The following is a 21738-nucleotide window of genomic DNA, read 5'->3' on the forward strand; positions in this document are numbered from 1 at the left end:
GTTTTTCTATATCACCCATTTTAAATTCTGGGCTCTTTGTTGCACATAAAATAGTTTATCTAACGGTGTTATAACCTTTCTGCCTAGAAATAACTCAGCAGGAGTTTTGCCCGTTGTATCATGTTTTGCGGTCCTAAGGGCGAAAGCAAATTCATTGACATAGTTATCCCAGCTTTTATGAAAATTTTTAACATAACTACGGATAATTTTCACTATATTTCTGTTGACCCGTTCCGCTATATTTGATTGCGGCCGATACGGGACCATTTTTAAATGACGTATGCCCAGTTTTTGGCACATGTCTTCAAATATATTACTTACAAATTGAGGACCATTATCCGATATAACTTTTAGGGGCGCCCCGTATTTTAAAATATATTTATTTAAAATAGAATCGGTAACTAATTTCATGGAGGCTCGTTTTAAGGGAACAATTTCGGTCCATTTACTAAAATGATCAACTATAACAAGGAGATAGCGACTTTTGTTTAACTGACTTTTTGGGAAAGGGCCCAATAAATCGATGCCGATTATTTCATTTGGAAATTCGGATTTAATACTATTTAGAAACCCGGCCGGGCGGAAATTAATATAATTAACGGCTTGACATGTTGGGCAGGACTGGACATACGCCCTTGTTAACTTTTGCAGTTCAGGAAAGTAGACTGCCTCGCGTACGCGTTGAGTAGTTTTTCGAATACCAGCATGAGAAGCTAAAGGGCTGTCATGGAGCTCTTGCAGGATATTTAATCTAAGACTAGCTGGGATAACAGGTTGAAATTCGTTGTTGGAATTCGTAGTTTTTGTATAAAATAAAGACCATCTATTAGTTCGTAATGGGCCGCCCTATTTCTTATCGCCACAATATCTTGGTGGCTAAAATTTTCAGGATCCTTCAAATACTCATAAATACTTCCAAACTCAGGATCCTTACCCAGTTCGGTTATTACAGTTTCTCGGGAATTTATTGTACACGCTGTCAGCATTGCAACTTTTACGGTATTACCCTGTTCGTCTAATTTAATTCGTGACAGGGCATCTGCTACGATATTTTCCTTTCCGGGGGTATGCTTGATTACCAGATTATATTCTTGCAGCTTGAGTGCCCATCTTATTAACCTTGGGGATAAATTTTTCCCAGAGTACAATCTAGTTACCGCCGCATGATCAGAATATACTGTTATTGGCGCCTTTCCAAAATAGACTCGGAACTTTTGCACTGCTAACAGAACTGCAAGTGCCTCTCTCTCGGTCGCGGAATAGTTTCTTTGTGTTTGATTTAAAGTTCGGCTAAAAAATGCCACTGGCTGCTGATTTTGCGAAAGTACCGCTCCTACCGCATAATCCGAAGCATCCGCTGAAATTTCTAAATTTTCATCCTTTTCAGGAAATTTCAACAGAGGGGCTTGCGTTAATGCTTGTTTTAATTTTTCGAAAGCACTATTGGCTTCGGCCGTCCACGAGAATCTTGCCTTTTTCCTTTTTAATTTTAACAATGGCTCAGCGATAGCCGCAAAATCTTTTATAAAGGACCTATAATATGAACAAAGTCCTAGAAAAGAAGAGAGCTTCTTTGCCGTGTTTGGAGTCGGATACTTTTGTACAGCGATTATTTTTGATTCATCTGTCTCGATCCCTTTTTGCGATATTTTGTAACCTAAATATTTTAATTCAGGGGCTGCAAATTTGCATTTTTCGACATTAACTTTTAGACCGGCCTCATTTAATAAAGAAAACACCTGTCTTAAATCCTGTACATGTTGGTCTAGATTATCACTAGTAATAATGATATCGTCTAAATAGATAAATGTGGACTTTCCGAGAACAGGTCTTAACACAATGTCCATGCATCGCTGAAATGTTGCTGGGGCGCCTGAAAGGCCAAACGGCATTCGCAAAAATGCATAAGTGCCAGACTTGGTTATAAAAGCAGTCTTAGGCACGTCCTCAGGCCTGATCCCTATTTGAAAATAACCATTCGTTAAGTCTAAAGTTGTCATAAATTTGGTTGATTTTATGTTCCTTAAAATTTCTTCTATAATCGGTAACGGATATACCGGATATTTCGTTATGGAATTTAATTTACGGTAATCAATAGCGAATCTCCACCTTTTTGGATGCTCCAAAGGATAATCATTATTTTTCTTACATAAAACCACCGGACTAGCATAACTACTTGAGATAGGCGTTATGATCTTTTTACGTAGCATATCGGTAATATGCCATTCTATAATTTTTTCCTTATTCTTATCATACCGGTATGGTTTTTGACGAACCGGCAATGCATCTCCGGTGTCAATACTATGGTTAGTAACCTGGGTAAATCCTGGAATATCACTAAATAAGGAAGCAAATTCACTTACCACTTGTCGGATTCTATCTTGCTCGTCATTAGGCAGGTGGTCGAGATTTAACCTTGGCGGTTCAACCTTTTCTACACGCACTGGTTTCATCGTCAGCTTAAGAGACGCTTCATTAAAATCCAGTGTAGCTTGTGCGTCTGAAAGAAAGTCTATTCCTAGTATTAAGTGTGCTTGCAAATTCTTTACTATAAAAAACATCACCTTTACTTGTTCGTCCTTGATACGGATGTACAAAGGTACTTTACCTACGCACTTACATTGTTCTCCTTGCGCCGCTAATACTGTTGTATTATCCGCATTATATATGCGGTATTTGCGAAAATACTTTCTAAAAAAGACTTCTGCCACACAGGAACACTGCGCGCCGGTATCCAGGAGTGCGGTGGCCGGGATATTATTTACCAAGACTTCAATCTTCGGAAGAGTTAAATTTTTCACCATTACTGTATTTAACTTGTAGGAAGAGGGGTTTTCGTGGCCTTCGGATTTCCGCACCCTCTCGTCAGCAGAAATCCGTTTTAGTTTAAATTATTTTTCCTTTCGGTGCTTTCCTTCTTTCTCCACTGGCCTTGAGACTTTTTTCCTGGGTTGCTATTGAACTGTCGACCTTCGCCGGCTGTTTTTGAATGCTCGGGTTTCCTTGCCCACTGATTCGCTTTTTCTCCGTAGCCATGTGCTTGAGTTTGCTGTAGTCTTGGCGTACCAAATTGGTTTCGCTGTTGATATTGGCGTCTCCTTTCGACGTCCGCCGTTCTTCTACTTTCAAACTGGATTGCTAGCTCAAATAACTTTTCCAGTGTAGTCGGATTTCGTAATTCAATAAAGTCTTGCACTTGGGGTAGTAACCTCGGCAAAATCACTTGAATTATTTCAGGATCCGGACGGTTTCCATACAAGAGCTTGAAAACGTGAATTTTTCTTAAAATAAAACTCGAGAGGTTTTCCATTCTTTGTTGATATATACTGAAAAGTTCTGTTTCTAATTTCGCACGATCCCTTACAACAGGGAAGGCTTTTAGTAGGGCAGTCTTGAAATTTTCGTAGGTATAGGTGGGACTTCCTGCTTGACCCAAGAGACTTCTGCCGATACATTTGAACCAGTTAAGCGCTTGGCCCCTCAAAGCGCTGGTAGCTAAGGTAACTTTTTGAAACTCGTGCACGGGGTAGAGCATGAAGTGGTCATCCAATTTTTCCAAAAAACTGGTTACCTGTGAGTTTCCATTAAACGTTGCTTCTGGTTTCATCGAAGCGCGCATGGTCTGGACAATGTACCCAAATCCTTCCAGGGCGGCAGCTGGCATTTCTGGATTCTGAGCTGTTTCTGCAGGCAGCACAGGTTCTTCTTGAAACTCGGCCATGGTTATTCTTCGTCGGGCGCCACTATCAGGTTCAATGTTTCTTCTAACCTTCTTCGGAAACATACAATGACCTGACTAGAACAGAGAGCTTACTAAAGCTATGTTCACTAATTGTAGTAAGTAGACAGGATACAGACGAAGGGTATACAAAACCCTTTATTTTTTCTTTATATACAATGACTTCCGTACTTCGGAATACAATGACCCTCCACTCGGGGTCTAACTTAAAAGATATCAAAATAAAACTAAACTCTAATTTAACTTTAGAATAAGATTGGCCTTATAATAACAGGAAGCGTATGTAGTACAGAGACTGTGAACACTACAATACGTTTAATTTATCAAGAGGATTAAAACCTCTGGCCTGGAAGGCAAAGTAGCAACTGCGTAACTTCTAAGGTAAGCGGCCTGCTTCGAACTCACTGCTTCCTCTCTTCTGCTTGGCAAAAAGGCCACACTTAAATACTTGGCGTTCGCCAGACAACTTTGCATAAACTCCTTCCCGCTTATAATTCTGGCCGGAAGTAGAAAATAAGAAGTGATAGTAAAGATTTAAAATAAAATAAACATTAGTAAAACTTAAGATCCTTACAGGGTATCAAAATTTGCAAAAAGAAAAAGCTTAATATTTATTTGTTTACTTTATTAAACATTTCTTTCAATGTAAGTTGTTTAAGTTTTGCTTTGTTTCATGTGATAATACTTTCTCTTTAATTCTATTAAACAGATATAATTTCTTGTTCAGTTACAAAGTTCCGCTGTTTAAGTCCTATAATTGCTGTGTCGAGAATACTGACAAATTTGTCAATCGAAATTTTTTCGTTTTCAATAACCTCTGTCACTTTCTTTGCTCTCGGAAGCTAATTATAATGACGAGGAACTTGTTTTAAATCATATCAAAGACGGAGCACATCGAGATGAAATACTACATTTGATAAGGAATTATAAGCCAAATAAAATAAAAACATCTGCTCTGAAGATAAGGATAGTGCTGACAGATCAACTTCCAATTCATTACGCGCCCGCCGCGGCGTTCCCCCCGCCGAGCAGTGTGAAATTGATAAACAGATTTCGGATTTCAAAACATACTTTCGCTTTAGATCCTTTACATATTAACAAATATATATCGGAAATTCTATTTGATATAATCGAAAGTTTAAGCTTACTTTTATAATATTGCTCTTACAGTCTGCAAAAAATAATAAACCGAATCCAATTCGAAAATTAAGGAACAACGCAATCATCAACATTAACTGAAATAGATAATTAGATAATTTTAGCTTATACGTTTATTATACATAAAACGCGCACGCGAAAACGTATTCTGCACTTGCGCACACTCATATGCGCAGTCGTAAAAGGTCTTACGCGCACGCGTAAACGCCTGTGCACATGTGTCAATGCGGCGCATGCGCAGAAAGTTTTTAGTTTTGAGGTCCGTATTATAGATCATTCCGAATTATGGGTGTCCGAATTAACGACTTTTGACTGTAACGAAGTATTAAGCCAAGTTCCATAAAAATCGTGAGAAATTTTAAGAATAAGAAACAGTCGGGAGAAATATATTATAAATCGGGTTGGCGGGAGAGTGGTCGAAAATCGGGAGTCTCCCACCTAAATCGGGAGAGTTGGCAACTTTGGTATAAGCTAAAATTATCTAATTATCTATTTCAGTTAATGTTGCAGATTGCGTTGTTCCTTAATCTTCGAATTGGAACCAGCTGATTATTTTTTGCAGACTGTTAAAGCAATTTTATAAAAGTAAGCTTGAACTTTCGATTATGTCAAATAGAATTTCTGATGCTGGAGCTCCCAAAGGATCTATAAAGCGAAAGTACTTTTCGATGTCCATCAAACAAAAAGTTGAATTGTTGCAAAAAATGGATAAAGGCATATCCTTTGTTTCTCTAACCATTCCGAAATCTGTTTATCAATTTCACGCTGCTCACGGGGGGGGGGGGGGGGGGATGCCGCGGCGCGCGATGAATTGGAGGTTCATCTGTCAGCACTATCCTTATCTTCAGGGCAGATGTTTTTATTTTATTTGGCTTATAATTCCTTACTAAATGTAGTATTTCATCTCGATGTACCCCATCTTTGATATGATTTAAATTAAATTCCTCGTCATTATAATTCGCTTTTCGCTTCTGATAGTGAAGACAGTGACACAGCGGTTATTGAAAACGAAAAAATTTCGATTGACAAATTAGTCGGTATTCTCGACACAGCAATTATAGGACTTGAACAGCGGAACTTTGTAACTGAACAAGAAATTATGTCTGTTTATAGAATTAAAGTATTATCACATAAAACGAAGCAACTTACATTGAAAGAAATGTTTAATAAAGTAAACAAATAAATATTAAGCTTTTTTTTTGTTAATTTTGATACCCTTTAGATCATAATTGTTCTTTATTTCATAAATTATAGTTTCATATTTTTAATTTTATAATTTATGCATGCCATCTTACCAGATTTAAACTGATGATCTATAATCCGGAATCACCAAAGTCCCGACGAGTCCGGATTAATGACTTTTGACTGTATACTTATCTGAAAGATAAATATTGAAACAGGATAAATGCAGAACCTGATCTAAGACTGAAATTGTCAGATATTGAGCCTAACTTTGAATTACTTTGTTCTATCAAACAGCCACAAATATCCAATTAAGAGTTTTTCCAAATGTAAAACATAAGAACCAGTTTGTTAAATTTATCTTGTTTTCAACTTTTATAGCCATCATTTTAGTCTTATTTATGTTTTATTTAAATGTTTCATGATTAATATAATCAATTATTCTGCAATATGAAAAATATATATTATATCAAATTTTATTGCCTTTTTTTTTTACCTGTCATTAACGACTACATAGGGGGTTCATCAAATTTTTTCGGACCTTTCTTTTGGTTCGCAAGGAAAAAAAGGTTGGGAAACACTGGTGTAGAGGACAAAATAAGTAATGTACTTTCTAATCAACATCTAATGCAGAAATAAGCTTTGAGAAATATTTAACAATCAAAGTCAATGTGATCATGCATTACAACCAATCACGTGATGATAGATAGGGATTCCAAAATATGCACCGTAAAAACTCAGGTTGCCATAAATGAAACAACAACTTGGTGATTAACTGAGGGTACCCTAAAATACAGACTACCCAAATTAATTGTTACTTTTCTGCTTTTCTCTTGCATTTTAAGAGCTTCATTAAAATTTAGCACTCAAAAGACTTCGTAATTCAGCAAAATGGTATATTAAAAAAATTCTGTAAAACGGCACAACACAGATTCACATTTAAGCAAATTTATGTGGGATCGAGTTTACAATGATGATGATTATTTTGTTATTTTAAATGCCATTAAGAATTTTTGGTTGCTAGAATGAGTGATGCAAGTTTTAATGAAGTTGGTTGCTAGGTTATCTAAAGCTTGAAATCGTATTTATTTTTTGTTTCATATGCTGTATTAGTAATTTTTATCTATTTGCAGTATATCCGTCAAATTTCACGGTTGATTGAAAAATATGTATGTACTATTCATTTAAATATGAAATCACAAATCTTAATGGAATGAATGTAAGATAAATATTTAAAAAATGAAGGAAGGGTAAAAAATATTTCCATTTGAAATTGGTTTGACTAGATTTCACCTTATCATGTCAATTAATCTTAAAATTTATTGACATCTTTAAGTAAAAATCAGAAGTTTTTAGTATAGTAAAAATATTTTACTACAAATTTAACTTTTATCACATAAGATTGATCCTAGATACACAAACTGCAACATTCATTAGTTAACAAACTTTAACATACAGAATTCAATCAGAAAATAAACATTTCTTTTACTTTAATTTCAGCTAAGTGTGATAAGGCAGCTTCATCAATTTCATTATCCTTAAGATGAAGCATTGCATCTTTTTCTTCTAATTGTTGTTTCGTAATCTCCCACAATGACTGTATTCGATCTCTTTCAATTTGGAAGCAATTTCTTTCTTCCTTTTCCTTTTCAATTTCTTGTTGCAAATGATAGACATGTGCTTCAAGCTTAACAAGAAAAATTATCAATTGTAAGAAATAATTATTATCAATAAAAGCAAAATAACAAAAAATTTGGTGAAAGATCGGCAGAATTTATAATGGAATCATGAATTCTGATACAATAAAACACAATATACAAATTAGAAGTACTTTCTGATTATCTGCCCAACTGTGAAAAGAATTTACATGGCCTCTATCTTGGCCTCTATGGGAATTTATAATGGAATCATGAATTCTGATACAATAAAACACAATATACAAATTAGAAGTACTTTCTGATTATCTGCCCAACTGTGAAAAGAATTTACATGGCCTCTATGTCTCCAAGATAGTTAACCATCACAGAAGAATACAATTTAAGGTATCATGAAAGTGCAGATTTCAGCTTTTCAAATTTGATGGTAATTTTTTTGGTTAGTGATTCTTCTAATTAGTGTTTGATGAGCTTGTGAATTTTTTTCTCTCATAAGGAATCATAGTGAGACTGTAGAGTTTGCTGGCTGATGACATTCCTTCAAAAATGTGGTGTTGGGAATGTGATTAACAGCACAGGATATACAAATTCGCATCCCATTAATTTGTACTTTGTAAATAACAGAATCTATGTGACAATGCTACAATTTCTGCAATCTTTTTTTAAGTGAAAACTGACTGCTGTATACATGGAAAACCAACAGCACATGCAGGGACAAATTTGTGCAATTATCTTGATTTTTTTTAAAATGATTGCTGAGTACACTAGGAGAAGAGCTGGCGGGGAAAGAAAGGTTAAGTGTTTTGCTATGGAATTTTCTTATATTTTTAATCTTGCTAATTACTTACTATTTCATATACTTCTTAGTGTGTCATCATTCTTTAAAATGGCTGTTGTCTTTTGCGTCTTAAGCTGGTGAAAAATTAGTCACAAATGAAAAGCGAATGAGGAGAAAGTACCAAATAAACTTTTATTTATAAGACTTGTATGTATATCTAAAGAATGCAATTAATACATCATTCACAAGTTCCATCCAGTTCAAAAAATATACAAACAATAAATTACTGAATGGCAACATTTATCACTGTCAACATAGAATGACACCAGGCTTGAAAATAAATACTGTATTTGACAGCATGTAAGACGCACCCTTATTTAGAAGGCCACACACAAGGGAAAAAAGTTTCAATAGTCCGCACGACAGCGCGGTACCACAATAACTTGAAATGTGGTTTCTTTTAGTTTGCACATTTCGTAAAAGCCAAATAAACAATCGTTGAATGCAATTACAAACATATTTTTATTAAGAAAAATTAACAAACGGCAAGCTATTTTGAACATGATATGTAAATTTCAATAATGAATAAATGAATGAATGGCAAGCAATCAAACATAATACAAAATAAAGCAGAAATAACAAAAAACACAGATTCAAAGAAAACGTTGCCTATCATGAAATTAGACTTTAATCACTTTCAAAACCATAAAAATCCTTTTCACTATCATCATCGAAAATGAGAATATCGTCATCACTACTGTTTCCGTCATCGCTAGTATCACCTTCTTTGAATAATGCGTCGTCTTCTGTTCCATGAAGAGCATTACTGATTCCGTACTTCTTAAAGGACTTAACAATTACTTCAGCTTTTACGTTCTCCCAAGATCTTTTTACCCACTTGTACACTTGTGAAATAGAGGGCTGCTTCGTTCTACCTGAGGGTGTGAGGGCGTGATTTGGCTCTCCTATCCACTTGTTCCACCGTTCTTGCACTTTTTCCTCAAATGGCTCATTCACCGATACATCTAAATGCTGCAATTGGCTAGTCAGTCCACCAGGAATGACAGCTATCTGGGTTTTTAATTCTCTCGCTTTATTCTTTATGGTTGTAGTTCTATGGGCGCTAAACTGATCCAAAACTAAAAGAGATGGTTTTCTTAAGAGTCCACCAGGTCGCCTCGCCCATACGTTCTGTAACCACAGTTTCAATCCAGCCTACCGTCCATCCAGCCTACTGTTTATCAGTTTTTTTTTTCATGACTGGTGGTTTTTATGGTTATTGATTTAGACCCTTTAATACTCACAGTCTTGTTGGATGGTACATCAAATGTGAGTGGAATTTCATCCATACTTCCTGCTTGACTGAACTCAAAAGAAGTTTTCTTGCGTGCATTTATAACAAACCTATGGAATGCTAGTATTTTTTCTTCATAATCTGCTGGCATTTTCTGTGCAATAGTTGTTTTTGTGCACATTGATAAGCATTGCCTTTTCATGAACCTGTAGCACCAGCCTTCAGACCCAGAAAAGTTCTGATTCCCATGTTTTTCTGAAAATCCTTTGGCCTTATTGATTATCAGTTTGGTTGAAACACTTATCCCAGATTTCCTCTTATCTATCACCCACATTTTTACAGCATTTTCAAGTTCAGGCAAAGATGGAGCTGGGCATTGAAGGTTATGTTTTTGTTTTTAAGCAGTCTTCAGTTGATCTTCCTGCAGTTCCAAGTACATATAATTTTTTCAGTAGGTGGTGGACCGAAATGCCTTGCTGCTGCTCTGTTTCCATGCACTTTGGCGTAGTTTAACACTCCTAGTTTATACTGAATTGTATAGCTTAATCTCTTGTTTCCTGTAGTCATATTTTCCAGGGTATTTTTTTTTTAAACAAATAGTTTTAAGCACCGATACTGACACGTTTATACAGAGTAGCACTGATACCGACACGTTTGTCGGATGAGTCAAAGAAAGTCTATGTAAAGAAGGAAAGGCTCCATAGACATAATGTGATCGTTGAACCTGTTCGAACTTCGACATCAGCTTCGAGCTTTGGCGCTTTTTGGCGACAGATATTTCACACATGCGCAAAATAATTATGGCAGATGTAGAAAAAGTTATGTGTGTCTAGACCTTTATCTGGGCTAAAAATAGCATTCAGTATTGAAAGTTAACCTGTGTCCTTCACGTATAAGATGCAGGAAACTTTTTTGAGATCAAATTTAGGAAAAAAAGTGTGTCTTATATGCCGTCATGTACGGTATACAAAATTTTGAAAAATGTAAACTCTGGAAAAATTTAACAGTTTGTCAAATTAAGAAAATTCATCAATTCAAGATTTCTTAGTTAAATCTTATTGGCAAAACAGACACCAACATTATTAAGTCTAATCATTGGTGAAAATAAATTTATTATATTGGGATTTGACAGTATATATGAAAGATACTCAGCCTTCAAAGAGATTTTCTTTTTTCCCTTTGTGAGTGATACATTATTTTACATATGTAAGGAAAAAATATAAAATAATAATATAATAATATACTAGTAACAATGTTCTTAAACGTTTTGAACCACAGAACACTTTTTCTTATCATGCATGGCAATATAGTCCCTTTACAATTATTACTCGTGGTTTAACAAAAATCTATTAGAATATTATTTATTATTGGACTAAAACAAACATAAATATATGCAACAAAACAGTATAAAATGCTTGATAGGTAATATTTATAAAAGGTGAAAAAAACCCGAATGCCCTTATTAAAGGCAATAATGCATACAATTTTAACAATATTTAAAACTTGCATGCTATAAATCTGATAATTAACTTTATCAACTTTAATAACTGACTGCAGTGGCTGTTTTAACCCTCTGGCCATAGGTACAAAATTCACACACACACACACAAAAAAAAAAAAAAAAAAAAAAAAAAAAAAAAACTAGCGAAACTGATTGCAACTGAAATTGCAGTTTCTGTCAACACAATAAGAACATTAACTTCACATATATTTAGTATAAAAGGTGACTGTGAAAGTATAAAAAAATTGATTGAAATGAGCTAGTATTTTAACGGTGAAAAACTATTAATGGAACAAATAGCTTTGTTTTTATTTTCACAAGGGTCTTTAAAGTTTTATTTGATTAATCTTTGGATTATGGTAACTTGCCGATTTTTTGGCGAAAATTTGGCGAGCAACCCTGTTACAGCAACATGCTAGTTTTTTTTTGGATGCCATTTTGTTTTCACAAAGTAAAGGCATGTTTTTTTTTTTTTTTTTTTTTTTTTTTTTTTTTTTTTTTTAACTCAAAATTTTTTTCCAACAATCTGCTAGCTGAATTACACTTATGCAAGAACTTTTATGCAACAAATGTGCTTAATCGCAACGAAGATTAGGTGCGAAATTGGGAGAAAGTGCAGAATCGCCCACTGCTTGCCGCGTTTTTAAGAATTGCACATACACGCTATCCATGTACACGTCGATATATTTTCACTTAAAAAAATCATCTCAGAATTGCACAAAAATGGCATTGCGCAAACTCTTGACTTTATCCATGTACACTGCTAAAGTCCTAGCTAGTCCTTTATCACCTTACCAAAATGTCACCAAACTCCCTGTTACCATATTCCAAAGATTAGCCAAGAGTTTTACTACGTACGTGTCCAAAAATAGTGCTTTTTACGAACAAAAGATGTCTTTTATACGGTGAAAATGTGCTTCAACCCGAACCTTTGACACGATATTTTGCGCTAAGGCGTGTTTACAATTTTATATATTTAATCAAAAACTTATCATTTTTTTAGGTTCTTAATTATTTAAGATTGATCAGAGAATTTAATCAAATCATAGGTAAATTATTCCTTATATGAAATAACTGTGCATGTCATAAGATCAGGAATAAATTATATCTTTTATGTATCTTCACATAATTTTTAAAGTACAGCAAAATTGAAAATTTGAAATTGTTATGAAATTTTACTCTGATACAATTTTCCATATTTTAAGGAATTTATAGTATGGCTGAAAAGAAAGGTACAATGCTTAAGTGGTAGAAGTAAACTTGTAATGAACTTTTTTACATTTGTGAATTGATTTTCAAGAAATATTTAATGTATTTCCCATTACTCACAAAATATAACAGATATGTATTTCTTGGCTGTATTCTATCATAAAAAACAGTAATGCGTTCAAAAAACAGAGGTGATTAAAATAAAATAGGAATTTCAGAGCTTTAATTTTTATTTCTCTTTATTTTCTTATCTTTTACCTTTTTTTTTCTTTTCTGTTTTTTGAAAGGAAAAATGTTATGTGTCAGCACATCAGTTTCTATAGTAAAATAACATAATATCTATTTTTCTTTTTAAAATTTAACAGCAGTTGGCAGTTTTCTTTTTTTCTTCAAAATTTTTATAGAGAATAATAATATTTGATAAATTTAATCTTTTACTGTAGGTGATGTGGACAGAGTACTTATATTCATTACTTTTAAAGACTTCATACCTATATATTAATATATATCCACTTAATATTTTAATGAGAATATCTCAGTATTTTAATTTCTGTATTAAAATTATAAGCAAGAAAACTAACTTTGATGTAGTTGAAGTCTGTTTGCTTATTTAGATCCATCAGCCAGTAGTTTTTAAAATTTAGCAAAGTATCAAAGGTAAGAATTTAGTAAAGTATCAAAAGTGAAAATTTGATAGCCCATTAAAAATCGGTAGCAACAATTTAAAAAGTGACTTGCTGTTTATTGTGAAATGCCACAAAATGCTGTTTTGACACTAATAGTCCTTCTGGCCTACTTCCTCTTTGGGATAAAAAAATAAAAACTAAAAAAAATTATTGCTAAGATAATAATTCAGCCTTTACTTAGATTTAGGTTAATCTTTGGATTATCAGGGGTGTTTGTGGGACCCCAAAAAATCCCCTGAAACTTTTACGGACTTACTTACTGACAGTTTGGAGTTTCGAGAAGGGGGGGGGGAGAGAAATGAAAAATTACAATTATGAAGTATTGAATGACCTAATTATAAAAGTTCAACGAATTACTTTTTTTGCAAAATTAATAACCATAACATATAAACTACTACATTTTATGTAAATATTTTAAATTACCTGAATTAATTCTTTAAAAAAAATTATCTAATTTCTGCTGCTTTTTTTTTTTATTTTCTGATGTTTGTGGGCTTGTCTTTCTTTTGTGGTGAACTTCATAATTGCAGGAAGGTTGACTTATATTTTCCTCATTTACAGTTGAAGAAATTTCCTCGAAAACTGCACATGCAGAGGTAGAAGCAGTTTGCTTTTCTGCTAATGTAGAAGGTTTTTCAGAGACTTTTATAGGTGACTTATTTGAAATACATGTTTTTAAGTCCTCTTGATATGTTTTCCAACTTCTGTTCATATTCAGTAAGAGATCTTTGTGAATTGGATCAGTCATTGGATTTTTTTAGCCATATTTTTCACATGAGGTTTCTTTAGAAGCCATTAAATCATATTTAACAGTCTGCACTGCATCTAGGGAATCAATCTTAAGAGAGGTTCTATAGTCAGTGACAAGTGTATCCATTAAGTTGAATGCACTTTCCACTAATGGGCCATGGCAGCAGCTAAGGCAGGCTTTGACCAATTTAGCCAATGTAGGATACTCATAATCATTTGTGAAATCATCTTTTAAATTAAAAACTTTAGACCAATATTTATCAATTGTACACTTGACTTGATTTCCACTTTCATCAGATGTGTAGAGCATTTCTTTGGTGATATCAATATCACTCTGGTATAACCTTATTTCAGCTTCTAATTTTGACTTTTCATTATCACTAAAAATATGGGACATAAAAGATGATAATTTTTCAAAAGCTAATATTGTACTGGTTTTACCTCTTAGCTCTGGATCTAATGCTGTAAAACTAATTAGATATGAATTTTTAAGGGGTAATTTCTGTTTCATATGCTGTGATAAGCTTTCATCAGAGAAATTTGGAATTCTTTTGCTATTGGATGATTTTTTGATAATTTCTTCAGGAGAGTGGAAGCTTCTGCACCAGTAAATATTACTTTGCTAGGTAGATGGAACTCTGGATTTGTGACATCAACCTTTAATAAATCATTATAAGATGTGCACTCTATATTTTCTGGCTTCATAAAAAAAAAGAGAAAAATTTTGCCATCAATTTATCAATAGTACCGGAATGTATTAAATGAAGCATTGGTTTTTTTGTTTCAAATAATTTAATATATGTGTTGAACTCTGGTAATACTGCTGAATATAATGCCATATACAATAAAGTTTTGTTTTGCATAACAAATAACCCATTTAGTATTCTTTTTTTCCGAGCTAAAGCATCCTTTGTGAGTTGTTGGGAATGCAAGCAAGAATACACCCCTTCAACAATTTTTTTCTGAGCTGCAGAAATATTTCTTTTATTGTATACAGTTTCAACATAAGAAAAATAATCCCCTTTATCAGTTTTATCCAAGTAGTGAAAATAAAATGCAATAAGAGCATCTCACAGATCTTTGATTCTTTCTAAAACACATAAAATGTACACCCACCTATGGTCTGGTCTCTTCAAGGGCTTAAGTTTTTTAATGGCAAGGGATTCACAGATTTTGAAAAAATTTTCTCTTTTACTGCAGCTTTTCATATCAAAATAGATGTCATCAAACAAATCTTCTAAGTATCTATCAAAACATGAAGCAAATTTTTTGCACAGTTATTAGCTGTGTGACATGTGTCACCATCAATATCTAATAAGTGGGGTGCTTTGTTTGATCGTAGTCTGGTTTCAACACCCTTTTTTTTTTCCATGCATGGTGTTACACGAGTCCATTAATACACTAATTAAGTTTGCCCATGGAATATTATTATCTTCAATAGTATTAACAACTGCTTTAAAAACAGCTTCTGAATTGCAAGATTCCATCTTTAGAGATGCAAAATGATGAACTACAACTTCATTTTGATTGTTGTCATAAAACTGCACCAATATTGCCAGTATACTTTCTTGAGCATTGCTAGTACTTTCATCCAAATTTAGAGAAAATGGAGTCTCCTTTAAAGTTTTAATGATATTTTCCTTAATAGTTTTTGCGAGCCCATATTTCATCTTATAACATGCAGTAGTCCTGGACATTTCCAACGAGTTTAGTGCCATCTGATCGCGGCTCAAGTGTTTGCAGAGTTCAATTAAATTGGGAGCTACATTGAAAGAAAGAGAATTCTCGGCGATAAACGAAGTTATTAACACCTCTTGGCGTGCTTCTCTTGTCACTATATCCAATGGCCGAGCATCAGTCTCCAGTAAGTCATCAGTATTTTTTGAATTAGCATAATTACTTAAAGTCATTGAATGTATAATGCACTTTGAATGTTTTATGTGCATCACAGTTTTAGAATGATTTGTGAAAGCCTTGAATCCTTCCCCACCATACTTCAGCAGTGAGTTACAAAAAACACAATATGCTTGTCCAGCAACATTTATTTTCTTGCACCATGTGCCAATGGTATCCCCATTACCATCTCTCCGTTCAATCCAATTCCACCTAAATTCATTCCGGACACCTTCTTCTAATTGTATAATATCACTATTTATATCGAGAAATTTCATAGTGAAATTCTCTTGCGTACATAAATAAAAAAATATTTCAATAAACGAAACGAAAAATTTACACGTGCATCAATAAATGAAACGAAAATTTTACACAGCAGAGAAAAAAAGTTGAGAAGCGATTAATGACAAATAGCTAATATGGCGAAAAATCCCCCTCCTCTACTTATTGGCGCCACGCCAGGAGAGATAAGACCTTTGAACCCAGAGTCACGTGATCGCACATCTGGTCGAACAAAGTCTATCCCTTTTTTTTTCTGCCGCGCCTACTTGCCGAAAAGAATGTCCGAGAACCGGGGGAATGAGTCATAACTCGCAATAAGGAAAGAACAAAAAAGTTTTTTCCTTTTGAACGACGATCCCCAGATTTTCCAGGGATCAAAGTTCAAAAATTCCCGGAATTCCAGGGTTTCCCCGGAGCACAAACACCCCTGGATTATGGTAACTTGGTGATTTTTTGGCAAAAATTTGGCGACTAACCCTGCGACAGCAACCTGCTAGTTTTTGTTTGGACACCATTTTGTTTTCACGAAGTAAAGGCATGTTTTTTTTTTCCCCTCCAAAACTTTCATCCAAATTTAACATTTTTTCCCAACAATCTGCTAGTTGAATTATGCTTATGCTAGAACTTTTATGGAACAAAAGTGCTTAATCATGACGAAGATTAGGTGCGAAATTGGGAGAAAGTGCAGAATCGCAAACTGCTTGCCAAGTTTTTAAGAATTGCACATACACTGTATCCATGTACACGTTGACCTATTTTCACTTAAAAAAACATCCCAGAATTGCACAAAAATGGCATTGTGCACACTCTTGACTTTATCCATGTACACTGCTAGAGTCCTAGCTAGTAACCTTTATCGCCTTACCAAAATGTCGACAAACTACCTGTTACCATACTCCAAAGATTAGCCTTTTATTTTACCAAAGGAAGTTTTATTCTTCTGTCATTCCTAAGGTTATTAAATAATTTATCATCAGTTAAGGTAGCTGTAAGCACATAACTCTTGTGCATTGTTAATAAACAAATGCTAGAAATTTTTCAAATACAAAAAAATGCAATGCTAAAAATTAATCTGATAATTGATATATACAGTACAAAGTCCGTAATCCGAACGTCCATTATACGGAAAGATCTATAATCCGGACCTCAAAGCCACAAATATTTTTTTTGGTATTCTTTACGTATGCGCGTTTAATGTATAACGGATGGTATAAGCTAGGCTAAAATTATTTTTACTGATTCTAAGGCATTTCAGTTAATGTTGCAGATTGCGCTGTTCCTTAATCTAATTGGATCCGGCTTATTACTTTTTGCAGACTGTTAGAGCAATTTTATAAAAATTAAGCTTGAACTTTTGATTATGTCAAAAAGAGTTTCCAATTCTGGAGCTGCCAAAGGATCTACAAAGTGAAAGCATGTTTCGATGTCCATCAAACAAAAAGTGGAATTGCTGCAAAAAATGGATAAAGGCATATCCGTCTCAAAATTATGCGAGGAGTATGACATAAGCAAAAAGGAAAAGGAGCTTTTTGTAGATTCCGACACCCTATTTGCAATGAATAACAGAAAAAAGGTTCGTTGTGCTAAAAGTGACGATCATGACAATGTGATGATTGAATGGGTCAGACGGCATCACAGTGAGGGCGTGCCATTATGAAGAAATGAACTTGAACACTGAGTGCACATATTCGACAGGTTGGTTAACCAAAGTTAAAAATCACCATGGCATAAAAGAATTAAAAATTTCAGGTGAAAAACCTTCAGCTGATACTGAAGCTGCTGAACAATTTGCAGATGAATTTATTGAACTCATTACAAGTGAACAATTATCTCCAGAACAAATTTACAATGCTGATGAAACTGGTCTTTTCTGGCAATATGTACCGTGAAATACCTTGGCAACCTCTACAGAAAAGGCTCCAACTGGTGTCAAAGATTCCAAAGTGAGACTAACAATTTTCGTTTGTGTGAATGCTGCAGGAACACACAAGTGCAAACTTTTCGTAATTGGAAAACATGCACGACTTTGAGCATTTAAAGGAGTAACGATTTTCCCCATTATATATATCGTGCAAATAAAAGAACACGAATGACACAAGCGTTGATGAATGATTGGTTTGAAAATCATTTTATACCTGAGACTCGACGACATTTGAATTCGGTTGGTTTACCTGATGACTCAAAAATAGTCTTGATTGTTGACAACTGTTCGGCGCATACTTCACTTAAAGTTCTAGTGAAAGACAATGCATCCATATTATTCTTCTCTCCAAATTGTACGTCTGTCATTTAGCTATCGATATGGGAATAGGGCATGCACTGAAATGAAAATATAATGTAGCATTTTAAAAATCGATGCTAAATTTCTTAAGACTTTTGAATTTCTTTAGCATAAAATCTGCTGTGTGGAGCATCACAAGATTGTGGGAGGATGTGTCTCCAGATACGTTAAAAAATGCTTGGCATAATTTATGGCCAGCTACCATATTTCATGGTGAGGACAATGAAGACGATAGCCGCGAATTTGAAGTTTTCGGACATCGCAAACTAAAGGAGATATTTTCCAGTTATTGGATTTTGTAAGGAAATGTGGAGAAGCAGTAATAAATGCAGATGATATAACATAAGTTTTTCATTGTGATGACAATCCCCAATCAATTAAAGGATGGCAAAATCTGTAGTACGGTTCTAGATCCAGAAAATACTGTTTCCGATAGTGAAGAAAGTGACAGAGAGGTTACTGAAAACAAAAAAATTTTGACTGACAAGTCAGTCTGTATTCTCAACACAGCAATTACAGGACTTGAACAGTGGAACTTTGCAACTGAACAAGAAATTTTGTCTGTTTATAGAATTAAAAAGAAAGTATTAGCACAAAAAACGAAGCAACTTAAACAACTTACATTGAAAGAAATGTTTAATAAAGTAAACAAATAAATATTAAGGTTTTTTTTTTTTGAAATTTTGATACACTTTAGCCCTCTGGCTGATCATCCTGCGATTTCCAAGGACAAGTCAAATGTAGCAAAATTTACTCATCCCGTGGGTATATGTTTTTCTTCCTTTATTAAGGAGCGGATCCCGTTTTTTCCCCATTTAACCCTTGAAATAAATTATATACAGTATTAGGCATTTAGTTTACGTTTTGGTCAAAAGATATCGTTAGTTGTCCACTAAATTGCGGCATTTGAAAGCACGTGGTATTAGCGCTCAAACTTCATTTTTTGCCGCTTTTTCTTACAGAAATGGCTGCTAGAAAACGTTCAGCGATTATCTTGATTATTTAATTAAATTAATAAATTATTAACTAGATTGATTATTAATTAGATTTATTGAATCTGCAAAGATTGTGAAGTTGGACTTTGGCTTGAACCCTGTTTTAAACTCTATCATGCTAAACTGCATTTCTAAGGTATTTTCCCATCAGTGCTTTATATTTTCTTAAATTTTATACATTTTACTTTTTTATATTATGCAATAAATAGAAATTAAGTGTAATTCGACTGAAATTTATTTTAAAAAAGGTTGTTTTTTTTTGGTGATAACATCTGACATTGTTTTTTCTGGCAACTTAGTTTCTCATGATAAAAATCTATATAAAAAATTTTTTCTAGAAAGAAAAAGTGCATTTTTCAATTCTCCAATATATATAGATTCAATATATATATTAAAAAGCTAGGTAGTAATTACTATATAAAAAAGACCTATTTGGTTTAAAAATTTTTTGCGCAATATGCTGCAAAATTAAGGAAACGAGAAGAAGATAAATTGTAGTTAGCTCGCGAAAAGGTTACCAGGAGCTGTGGCTCCAATAAAAAGTTCAACACATTATTTTTAAAAAAACAATGACATTGAAGGGTGAAAAATTAGGCTACACGCGAAATAAAATGTATAATATAAAACACAGCGAAATATTCATCGATGTGATAGGTGAAAAGTTAAAACATATAAAAAACCAATCGATGGAACAAGTTAAAACTAATAAAACAAATAAAAACATATGAAAAAACATAAAAAATATAAAAATTATAAAGCGGAAGATGATAAATTAGCTCAATTTGATGTCCAACCTGGCTTTTCAAGGGAAATTTCTAGTTAAACGTCGAACCAAGCTAACTCTTACGCGTTTCGCCGAAACAGACAATTGAAATTTAATTTTTTATAATTAGATGAATTGTCCTAAAATTTTTTTTTAGTCTCAATTCTCTGTTCCAATTTCCCGACGCATCCACACAAAATGACACATTAAGGTGTAAAAAATGTAAATGCAACTCCAATGTACAGCAATAATTAAAATACAATAAAATAAAAATAAATAGCGGTCTGCTATTAGTCAAACTATACAATAACGTACGAGCTGGACTGCAAGCTTAAAGCATTAAATCTTTATAAATTTTAGAAATCTGAAATTAAATTAAAATGAAAACAAACACAGTGGGTCTAAGACCAAGAAAAAATTTTTTGTAAAAGAAACATAAAAAACAGACCTGTGGCTATGCAGTTTTGGTGGTCGTGTGCTTAATGCAGGATATAATTAAAGTAAATAAGAGTAGACAATCTCCTATAACAAAAGAATATATTAAGTACTAAATTACAATTTAAATTACATTGCAGAGATCAACGCAGAGCTCGGAACACAGTTCATGCTACCGTCGCATACAATTGTCTCACGAGAAGTCTGAGTAATGACGTCGCTTTGCTGCTCCGATTAAGAACTGGATTTTACACGTGGCGCCATCTCATGAATAGAAGTTGAAGTATCTGTCGGAACGCCACAGTACTCCCCCCCCCAAGTACCATCGGTACGTTATAAGTACTTTGGGTTAAATTTAACCTTTCTTCCAGATCTGGTAGTTTTAGGTTGCTCTTTAACGGGATGTAAGCTTTCTTCCGGGAGTGATGTTGATGAGGAAGTTCTTGGATCGTGCATTAGAAATGCTGGTTTGAGATGATCGATTCCAATCACTGATTGTTTGCCATTGCAGATGATGGTGAAATGTTTCAGTGCTCGTTTGACAACTTTGAATGGACTATCATATGAAGGTGTTAAAGTTGGCTTAATTGCATCGTTGCGCACGAATACGTGCGAAGATGTTTCAAGCACAGGATGTACAAAATAGCTTGGCTGGTTATGCGAAGATGCTGGGGTTGGCGAGATATTGCTCATGGTCTCACGTAAACGTTGAAGGAATGTTGGAGGGTCGATAACTGGAGTAGATTCTGGGTGAAAGAATTCACCTGGCAGACGGAGGGTTGCACCATATAACATTTCAGCACAAGTGCTACCAATGTCTTCTTTGAATGCTGTGCGAAGACCAAGCAAGACTAGGGGTAAGGCTTCTGTCTAGTGTGTGCTACTGTGGCACTTCAGACCTTGTTTGAGAGATCGGTGAAAGCGTTCCACCATCCCATTTCCAGATGGATGGTATGGTGTTGTGCGAATATGGCGAATGCCAAGAAGAGAGGTGAGGGATGCGAACAAGTGACATTGAAATTGTCGGCCTTGGTCAGTAGTGATGGTGGTGATGGCATGCCAAATCTTGAAAGCCACTGGGAGATGAATGCTCGAGCTACAGTTTCAGCGGATATATTTTCAATAGGAATGGCTTCA

General features: G+C 34.2%; 1 protein-coding gene across 4 annotated transcripts in view; it reads right to left on the reverse strand.

The window, feature by feature from the left end:
• LOC118195722 (dynein regulatory complex subunit 4-like) overlaps window positions 1-21738 on the reverse strand; it is a 68993-nt gene that overhangs the window by 37457 nt on the left and 9798 nt on the right. For all 4 annotated transcript variants that reach the window (XR_015038263.1, XM_085806825.1, XM_085806826.1 and 1 more), the window contains exon 3: window positions 7569-7766. Coding sequence is in view for 3 of the 4 variants with exons in the window: in XM_085806825.1 (XP_085662951.1) it covers window positions 7569-7766 (198 nt within the window). In the remaining variant the exon portion in view is untranslated. The remainder of the gene's footprint in view (window positions 1-7568; window positions 7767-21738) is intronic.

Source organism: Stegodyphus dumicola, chromosome 12, assembly GCF_044657685.1.
Source record: "Stegodyphus dumicola isolate Sdum_Otavi_A_Nest chromosome 12, ASM4465768v1".
NCBI classification, from domain to species: Eukaryota; Metazoa; Arthropoda; class Arachnida; order Araneae; family Eresidae; genus Stegodyphus; species Stegodyphus dumicola.